The sequence below is a fragment of the Austrofundulus limnaeus genome, unplaced genomic scaffold, assembly GCF_001266775.1.
Source record: "Austrofundulus limnaeus strain Quisiro unplaced genomic scaffold, Austrofundulus_limnaeus-1.0 Scaffold0, whole genome shotgun sequence".
Classification (NCBI taxonomy): Eukaryota; Metazoa; Chordata; class Actinopteri; order Cyprinodontiformes; family Rivulidae; genus Austrofundulus; species Austrofundulus limnaeus.
The window spans coordinates 9,947,497-9,958,041 of record NW_013952402.1 but is presented as its reverse complement, the minus strand read 5'-3'; the positions used below and the strand labels follow the sequence as shown (position 1 = coordinate 9,958,041).

Genomic DNA, 10,545 nt, shown 5'->3' with positions numbered 1-10,545 from the left:
ACAATGTAATTGTAAAAATAATAATTTCTCACTAACCTTCTGCTACACAGTTATTTCAGAAAAAATGGTGCAAAATAACAAAAAAAAAACAATGTATCAAATATATAAATACAACAATGTCAATAACAAAACAGCAAAATAACTTCCATTGCACGCAGGCATGATGTAACAATTTGGAGACTTTATTTTTCACTTTATTTGTGAAAAATAAAGTCAGTAGTGCAAACAGAATGTAAACAAATAAATCAGTCTCATCATGTTAGTATCAATTCAATATAATGCTCATCTTGGTATCGATACGTTAACCCGTAATGCTAAGTATTTTGAATTCAGACTAAAGCGCCCCTACCTTATGCAAYTGATTAGAAAAGCCTGTTCAAATAATCACCCAGTCACAATTATTCACCTGTTCTTGGTTTGATTGTCTTCCTTGTGTCTGCGCCCACTATGATGGAGACGCAGCTGTGTTGAAGCATTAGTCTGTTTGCACAATGAACACATGTGAGAGAATCTGTTTGTTCCGGTCCCATTTGTCTTCAGTAACTCAGTGCGTTTAGCTCTGTCCGTTGTCGGGGGCGGTGAGAGTGGAGGTCCTGCTGCAGACAACCAACTGACCTCTCTAATTACAGCTGTGAAAGGTGCTAATGAAAATAAATGTGAGCCGCTTCACCGAGCTAATGCAGCTAATGGAAATGAGACAACATGGACACGGACAGGTTTATGTTCCAGATGCTGTRTTTTATTTTGATGCTCAACATGCTTGCATCCTGAAAAATGTGGGTTTTGTAACAGCACACTGCACAACCTATTCTGTATTTGTTAAAACAGAGTTATTGTCTGCCATCAAAGCAATAGCTGAATAATAATCTTAAAACATATTGCTGTTGACCTTTTTTTCTGAGTCACACAGAACAWATTTAATGGACAGTGAAGCTTTTCTTTTACATTTATTCATTCTAAACAGTTGGTTTCTGAAAAAAAAAAACTGATTTAGTAAAAGGACAACGAGCTTACTCCCAGAGACTGTTGAACAAATCAAAGTTGATGAGGACTGTGGGGAGCCCTTTCGATATTTAATAATTTGATTGAACAGATTTTGCAGAAGTCAGTTTGAACAAATCTACATGCTGAATATTTAGATAATTTACTGTACTTTTTCATGAACTTGTGACAACACCTTTTCCTTCACATGTTAATTTATTTAATAAAATAAAAATATATAACTCAGTAATTAATATCTATTAGGAAAAATTTTCAGTTCAGGTTCCTTTGACAGAAGATACTTTTTATTTTATCCTRTATTAGATTAATTATCAGAATTTCTTAGTAAATATGATGAACTTGTATCACAAACTGATTTTTTAAATACGTTGCAATAATCCCAGCTTTTATTCTCCATCAAAAGTGTATCCAAAGGCTACAGTGACTTTGTGGCAGTAGCAGAGACTTGTCATGCAAACATGCAATGGTACARCAACCGTATGGCCACCACAAGATGCTAGTCAGCCATGACCGAACAACCCGAGGCCGATTCTCAAATTTGGCAGGGGTTTACAATGTTGCAGCTTGTGCACAATGTTAGCCGCCAGGAAGAAGACGAAAAAAAAATGTTTCTATCTCTTGTAATTTCCTGTAACAAATGGCTTGCTGGGGTAATTTCCAGTAGGAAGTTTCACATTGCACCTGTCTCAACTCAGACCAGTCAAAGAAAACTTTTGTGAAAATTGGCATCTGTCAAAACGGACTCAGAGAAATAGCTCAGTTTCATCCTGGGTGTTCAGAATGATGTTATGTGTTGTAATGGGTGTCAGTGAGGCAACAACACGCAAAAATCAAGGGCGGCACATACTGAGTGTTGACAGTTGTCTCACAAATTTATGGTTGCAGAGATGTACCACATTGTAGCCAAAATATTTCATTTTCTTATTTTTTTATTTTATTTTAGGACAGTGGTTCTCAATTCTAGTCCTGTATGTTTTTGTTGTTTCCTTGCTCTTCTGTAAAGCCTGCGTCACACGGCAGGATAATTGTGCAAAATTCTGGCCTGATTTTGCCCTTCCATCAATCTTAAGGACATACATATTATCGAGATGGCTCTAAAGATCATATTAGGGTGGTCTAGTCGGCTCGGAAGGACGTCAGGACTGCTCTGATCTCAAATCAAGGATACTCAACTTGCTAATTTTTTTTGCCCGATATCACAGCGTGTGTAGCCTTGCCTTCCTATGCAGTTCCACTCAATTCTAGTTTCCCTCCACTCCTCCGTCTGGGATTTCTCCCATAGACAAGGATTTCTCCGGGAGCATTTTACCTGGGCCAATCAGCAAACAGAAGGAGGAGTTTTGAACGACATTGATTTTCTGCGCAGTGTCTGCTAGTTATTTAGCATACAGAGGAAGTAAATGAAGCCAGTCCATGTTGAYAAGGCTTCCAAATTAAATTAAATTAAACCTGCAGCACTCTTTTACAGCCGTCTCGTTCGGCTCGGTACTTTTCTCCTCTCAGTAGGGTTGTTTACAGCGCACGCACATTCCGTTTAGTCTCTTAGCTTAGCCTCCTTCACAGCGGAGCTGGCGCACTACATACATCGCAGCCTTCAGTTAGCTGCTGGGTAAAATCAGATCCAGTCGTTTAAAACTTCAACAGAGGCCACGCCTCCAGCAAGCAATCACTTTTCAACAGGTGAGAGTCCAGACCCTCTGTATGAAGCAAAGCAAAGAACAACTTTTTTTTATTTTACCAGGCTACAGCATGTATGGTGTTCACCCGAGAACTGGCAACCTGCTAAATGTGACATGTAGCCAATCAATCCTTCTTTCAAATCAGGGAAACTAGAACATTCAGGATAGGAGTCGATGAAGACCAGGATTGAGAATCACTGTTATATGATTTATGAAGTGTTTTGTATTTAATTGCAAAAAACTGTCTGGCAAATAACAATGTAAAAAAATAAACTAAAACAAAGGAACAACACATACTGATAAAAGTGTTATTAACACCAAAGGCCTTGATTTTGAATTAAGATTACTCAAGAAAGTTTTATATTTTTAAGTGGACTGTTTCAATTTGAGTTCACAAAATTAGATTACATCACCACAAAAAATCAAAAGTATTRGCCTTTCATACATTTACAAGACTTAAAACATTCTTTTGACAAAGAAAAAAGGTTCTTTAACAGAGGCAATGAGGATATTGAATGCTTTAGAAGCCCTATTTTTTCTTGTTCTCTAACTGAATAAGCTGACCCATTTCTGACTCACTGTTATTTTCTTGTGTYTCTCTTTTGCATCATTCTTTGTGCTTTCCTGACCTCATCCTGTCTTGTCTTCTTACTGTACAATGGAGACATCCACTCATCCTCACAACCATGTCTTCCCCCAGTCATTCATCAAACCATCCATCTTTTGTTCTTTTTGCTTTTCACACACAGAAGACAAATTCAAAACCCAGTCAATGTCATGAGAGTAAAGAACAAAAATGTGTAGAGTTGAAACGTGAATGAATGATTGTGACTGCCAAAGTGATTCTTAAACCTTAAAAACGTTATATCACACACAAGCATGAAGAAGCCAAGAGGAAAATAMGGATGAGGGACAAGAAGAGCTGTAGCCCTCTAATTTAAAGTGAAATGAAGTGTTGTGAGCAGGCAGCTGGCAAAGGCGGACAGTGACGGTGGTACATGGGAACTGACTGATGTAGTGAGTGGGCAGTATGACATGTTGTCTCGAGGGAAATACCAGCTCTTCCACCAAGTGATGGAACAAATTGATAATGGAAAGAAAAGGAAGGGAGAGGATTGGGGAAAAACAAACAAACAAACAAACAAACAAAAAGGTAAAATAGCACAATGCAATTATTCCACACATGTACCTAATGATTCAAACAGGAGAATGTTGTGTCAATGCAAATAAAGCTGTTTGATCTTGAGGATTGACCTGCCTTTTAATGGGCTTCCTGATGTGCTGATTTACAGTGCGTGGGTGCCTTTTGATTGCTTAGAGTATACCATAAAAGAGACACCTAGATGAAYGAGCTTTGGCCATTTTAGAAAGGCTTCTTAAGTGCCGCTCCACTCTTTTTTTAACTGAAGTAAACATACCTGAAAATGCTTGTTTTCTGAGACACACTACAGTGATTTTGACGAGGGCAAGCAYGAAATAAAACACTTAGACAGAAACCCTTTTTCAAAATGTTTCATTGCTTTTACTAAAAAAAAGGTGGCTCAAAGAAAATACAACTAAATGAGCATTTTTACAACTTGGCATTTGCAAAATAGATGTTTCTTATTATGCTGACAACTCATAAGGAAATTCTTTTCAGAGTTTATGACAGAAACACGAAATCATGCATACAATGAGGGACACACAACAATTGAAAACTTGAGTAGTAATTTTTAGATTGACGAGCCCATTTAGACTAAATCAAAAGACTCTTAAGTCAGCAGCCATAGCAAATATGCTTCTAGTGGAAGTTTTACAANTATTTCAAGGGCAGGTGCGCAAGTAAAAAGAGGGGCACCTTGTGTGGCACATGGCATCACCAGGTGTCTTAGTGTTATTTATTACAGGCGCAGCTTGTACATTGTGCATATGTTTCTATTTCAAATCAGTAGCCATATTCTATCTGATGCAGTTGTTTAATCAATTCTCCACATGTTGGTTTTGCTTAAAAGACCAATATTATAAAACATGATGTTTATTTGGGTAGACCTCTTTGGTGACAGGAGTCAAAGCAACAAATTCCAACATTTAGACTCACCAGACTGTAAGTGACTCTTATTGTCAGAATTTAACACCCTAACACGGGGGGGTCAAATTAGGTCACACGAGAGACAAAGTTCAAAACTTGGTCCAGACCAAGGACAAATTACTGTCAAGATTTATAGAAAAAAAGTTATAGAACAACTTATTTTTTATAGAAATACAAATTACTTTTTTATAATTATGGTTTATGGATACTTTTTGTGGCCACAGGTACACTGTTTTTCTAATTTTTCTTAGTTTTTCTTAGTTGTACACTTTAGGGTTCTAAAATCATACTATCAGATATATTTAAAAATAGAATGTATGTTTTTCTTCATCTCCCAACTTGTTGTTATTACCTCTTTTCAGAGGGTCCAATTTTATTTGGTAGTGTCAAACCCTCCCTTTACCCATTCTAACTCAAACCGTGCAAAAATATTTGTATGATGACAAAAAAAAAAAAATACCTATTTGAATTAGAGCACCTAAAGTTGCTGTTATTCACACTACTAACGATGCAATAAATTAAAGTTCAAAAATATTGCAGCATGTGTTGAATGCCTGGCACCAGCTACTGTAATTGAGACGTCATTTTAATTTAAGTTATCCATCCCATCATTTATCCTCCGTCCTGTTATTTTTCTTTGTTCAAAACGWTACTGTGGCAGCATTCATAAAGTGTTTCCAATCCAAAACACAGCTGTTCAACCACCTGCTTTCTTTGATAATTTGGGGAAACACAGACGTGTTTGTGGGTGTAATTGCTGTGGCTTTTAGGCAGACTGGAGAGAAAAGAGGCTGTGGCTTTGTGGCAGGTGAGTCTGGAAGCCTTGGCTCCAGCTGCAAACCTTCCTATTAGGAGGAAAAAGAGTCGATGCTTTGGTTGACATGAAGCAGTTTATTATTATTTTTTTGGGTGGGGGGGTGTTCAAAAAAGAACCTAGCTGGGTTTTTTGATTTCCAGTTCAAAGAGCAACAACATTCAAACAGTCAGGAGCAATCCTGTTGTTGCTTTTTAACTCTTTCAGCTCAGACGCTGTGTGCATTGACTCCATTGTGATTTCAATTGAACCCTCATAAAGTATGTTCTAAGATCAGGGTTGGTGTTAAACCGACATCGACATGTCATTTGTCTGCCTTTTTCCACCAGGTAAAGAATGTCTTTGAACAGGAAGGTTTCAGTCGTCAGAAGCGAGGCTACAGGAATATCAATGATATAGAAGTCAACATGAGTGACCCTCTATTCACCAAGCAGTGGTATTTGGTGAGTAATCAGCCAACTAGCTGTCTGCATGCTGCCTGACCTTTTGTGCCAACTCACATTCCCTGTGTTAATTACTTTGAATCCAGGCATTTTAAGCACTACTTTCTGAATCAACGTTGTTACTCACTCTTAAATTAGCCTGGCCAATACCAAGACATGTAATCTTTGCTTCCCTGCTGCCTATTGTCCTCCCTGCTTGTTTACTCCAAATGGCATGTTTTATATGCAGCAGCGAGCTTGCCTTTATTCATCTCATTCAAGAGGAACGTGTCATGTCAGTGACATTTATTCATCCGTCTTTTGACTTGCACTTTCTCAAACCCCGAGCATGACTTCCTTTTTCTTTTCTTGTTAATGCACCTAACCTCTCTCAGGACTAATATCATAATGGTGGCTCACCTGGGTGCCATGAGTCATGAATGTTCTTCATATTGTCTGTGTGATTAGATAAACACAGGCCAAGCAGATGGGACCCCGGGGTTGGATCTAAATGTGGCTGAAGCTTGGCAACTAGGTTACACAGGAAAAGGAGTTACCATCGCAATCATGGATGACGGTGAGTAATGAAATCTGCTTTTTTAGTAAATGTGTCTGAAGCATTTAATTATGCATTGACTGATTAATTACTGATTACATTTTGATGAGTAACGCATAGACTTTGACCAATGATATTATCATTCAGAGTATTAGGAAGCAGATCCAAGTCTGTTTGTATGATTGATATTATTTCTGTGTTCATACAAAACATAGAAGATAATGGATTTAGGCCTAAGCAGATGAGGAACTTTTCTTTGCAATATAGTTCTTAGATCTCCTACAATTAGCTGTACTTGGACTCTAAAATAATAAAATAAAATAAAATAAAATAAAATAAAATAAATTGGAAATGTTTCCCAAATGGAAACCAGCAATCAGTTTAAGCCACTTAACCTAGAGTGCACCAGTCAAAATAAAGTTTTAATATTAAAATGGACTGCAACCATTTTCTATATGTTTGTAGTTCGCAATAAAATGTGCTTTTTTTCAAGTGTTTGCTCAACATGTTTGTAACATGAGGTGCTGCAGCAGGCAGAATCAAGGCAATATGTTTCATCTCTATTCACTGATGTGCATATTTTCTTCAATAACTATCATGTTATTCAGAACATTTGCTAGCTTACAACAAAGCCTTGAACTCTTTGATATTACTCCAAGTATTGTGTTCCTCATTGAGCTGTACTGTATATGTTTTCTTGCCATTTCTGTGATCCAAGATGACATTTGTAATTTGACTGAATAAGAAACGATAGTATTGACCTTTGGTCCCAAGGCAAGATGCAGAGTCATTTTGGTCATCTTTCATTCCTACCACTGAATTAAACACTTTAGAAAATGCATCTAATTCCAATATGTTATCAGACACAATCATTTTGCGATCATAAATAAAAAACACTATTTTTTGTGACACAATTTTTGTCATGTCTAACACTGAATTGAAAATCTATGACTTTGTTTGCATTGCAGTAATAAAAAGAATCTTTCAATCCAGCACTACTCCATATTAGCTGGTATTTATTTATAAACAGTACAAAAAGAGGTGCTTTATGTTGCACATTGTTGCTTCTTGGCAATAAATCTTATACCTTTAAAAAGTCTGTTAATTTCCCTTTTAAATGGTGCCAGATTTGTAAGGAACATGCAATTTGTGGGATGAGCAGTAGAGCTGAGTATGTGGGTTGTGCACGAGAAAGATTTGCTAAATCTTCTCTGTCATTGGCAAACAGCTAATTTTGCAGTTGCTATTGACACTTGTTTTGAACTTCTGCTGCACCCAGGTGCTGCCTAGTATAAGATTTATTGCCAAGAAGCATTGTTACAACAAATTAATAATCTAACAAACACATATCCTTGTGCTAAGTAACTTTTGTACATGATTAAAGAGATTTTGGTTTGGTTTCACAGTTATCCAGAGAAAAACAGAAAAAGTTAAATGTCATTTGTTCTGCACTTTTTCTGAAGCTTCATTATGCCACTGATTAATGTTAGAAATCACATTTCAGGTATCGACTATCTACATCCAGACTTGGCATCGAATTATGTGAGTACCTGAGTGTTACTGAATGTCCTAATTTCTTTAATTTCTTTCAAGTGCTGTTATAAAGCAAAGCAGGGGTGCAGGGTTTTATGGGCTGCACRTGACTTCTCATCGACAGTGACAGGTGCTCTCTAAGTTGCCTTCATGGCTGCCGAGTCTCCTTGCGTCCCTGGAGGACACGAAGACAGGCAGACGGCCAGCCAAGCTGTTTAATGTTAATGCATGGAGTGCCGTCGCAGGCACAAAGGCAGGCCGATCTGTCACAGGCAAAGATAATGCCAGGGTAGTTGGCACTGCATAATGTGACGCTTTATCTCCAGAATACTGATAAAACCTTAAAGGACAAGAGGGATTGTTAAATGGAAAACAGTGATGAAGGATCAGTTTGACTTCTCTACATTGTTCACAGTTTTACAACCTATTGATTTTGAGAAATCTCCTTCCATGCTGTATAGTCCAAGTCATTTGCCATTGTATTGTACTGATAGTCTTGCACATGTGCACCCATTGTTTCTGTGCATGTTTTTCGACCACCATGTTAACATGGYTTTGCGTACGCCTGCCTCCAATCGAAGATGAGCTGTGAAATGGTAAATAAATGGCTTGAACTTATATAGCGCTTTATCAAGTCCATATGGACCCCAAAGTGCTTTACACTTCAACCATTCACCCATTCACACACATTCACACACTGATGGTGGTAAGCTTCAGCCACAGCTGCCCTGGGGCACACTGACAGAGGCAGGGCTGCCATGCACTGGCGCCACCGGACCCTCTGACCACCATCAGTAGGCAAGCCGGGTTAAGTGTCTTGCCCAAGGACACAACGACGGAGACAACTGGACGGGGGATCAAACCGGTTCGAGACGACTCCCCTAACCAYTCCACCACAGCTGCCCAATAAAAAAATGTATACAAATAACACTTTAACTCAGCTRTGATGCAGAAGCATCATGTTGTGTTTAGATGTTAACTACATGCAAAAATAACAAACAACTCTGCATGTCTAMTCTTAGTTTGTTACAGTTGTCATGGTGTTCTTCAGACTGCATCCTTCAAATGTGAAAATGAACAAAAGGCTTCCTTGGCTTCATAYAACTGCTTTTTTCTCTAAATCTAACCAACCACTCATTTCCATGAAGGTGTTTAGTTGTGTTGATGTCTTTGTTGGTTTGATAACTATGCAGCAGCAGCTCAAAAAATACATTACGATTTGATGCATTACTGGTGAAATTATGAGAGGTGAGATGAAACACTGAAAAAAAGAAAGTTTAATTTTGTGGCACATTTATCTACAAGTACAAACAATCCAATTACTTTAAGGGCGTTTGCATAACAACCTGTTCAGGGTGTACCCCATCTCTTGCACAGCGACAGTTGGACATGAGCGCCAGCAACCCTTACAATCCTGAAAGGAAAAAAGAGGGTAAAAATAATTGATGGTATTGTTCTTTACATAAACTACCAGTTAGATTTTAYAGTAAAACTGTTATTTTTTATTACATTTTTTTACGTTTTAATGAATAATATGTTGGTGCAGGGAGAGTTTGAGATAATTCCTGCACAGGGGGATGCACTTGTTGTGCAGTTGTTTCTTTTTTAGCTCTTCACTTGCCAACAWCTGATCAATACTTGAAGTGCTTGGCCACTGTAGACATGCAGGATTTCTCTTTATCTTGTTTTTCTTCTAAATATAACTGCATAAAAGTGTAAAAGGTGAGCTGTTAACTTTTATATTACCCCTGTTACATTTTACATGACTATAAAGTGCCATCTGAAGAGAGAACAAAGAAGATTGTCTGTAAGCAGCTCCTTCAGGTGATTCTAAGAGAACAATACTCATATTTACTGTACTTTTTTTACTTTAACTGTCTTCAAAGTKTTTTTTTTTTACTTTAAGCGAAGTCGCATTTGAATTTCTACATTAGCTAAATCAGAAAAGGCCATCAGCACATAATGGACGTAAAATTGTCACAACATCTTGATAAACAACACTGAACGATTTACAAAATGTCATTAACTGACATTCATGACTACCACACAATAATAAGTCTAACCCAAAATGTGCCAAAAATAATAAGAACAATCAAGCTAAATAATTGTGCCTTTTTCACTTCCAACAGATGAGCTTGGATTCATGGTGCAATTGAAAGAAAACACTAAAACAAGACAAGTGCAGGTTAAGTTTTATGAGTGTAATAGGTTTAATTCAAGTAAAATTTGTCATTTTTGTTATTAGGATTTTATAGAGCTGTATGCATTTGAGTATTGCATATTTATATTGGAATTATTTGATTACTAAAAGTTAACTTGATCTAGTGGTAATAATCAAAACACTTGTATCATGAAACAAATGACGGATCTAAATTGACTTATTTGCTTTCTTTTTCCACCTAAACTTTATTAGGATTTTTGACAAATTATTGACCATTTTAACATTTTTCATGTAGAAGTATCTTTAAATG

At 37.3% G+C, this 10,545-nt stretch overlaps 1 protein-coding gene across 1 annotated transcript in view; it reads left to right on the top strand.

Moving 5' to 3' along the window:
* The window catches only part of pcsk2 (proprotein convertase subtilisin/kexin type 2), a gene marked incomplete in the record, with an annotated part of 37,727 nt that overhangs the window by 4,295 nt on the left and 22,887 nt on the right, over positions 1-10,545 (top strand). Inside the window, 3 exon segments of the mRNA XM_014002526.1 lie at positions 5,893-6,006; positions 6,454-6,562; positions 8,046-8,083. Coding sequence (XP_013857980.1) covers positions 5,893-6,006; positions 6,454-6,562; positions 8,046-8,083 — 261 coding nt within the window.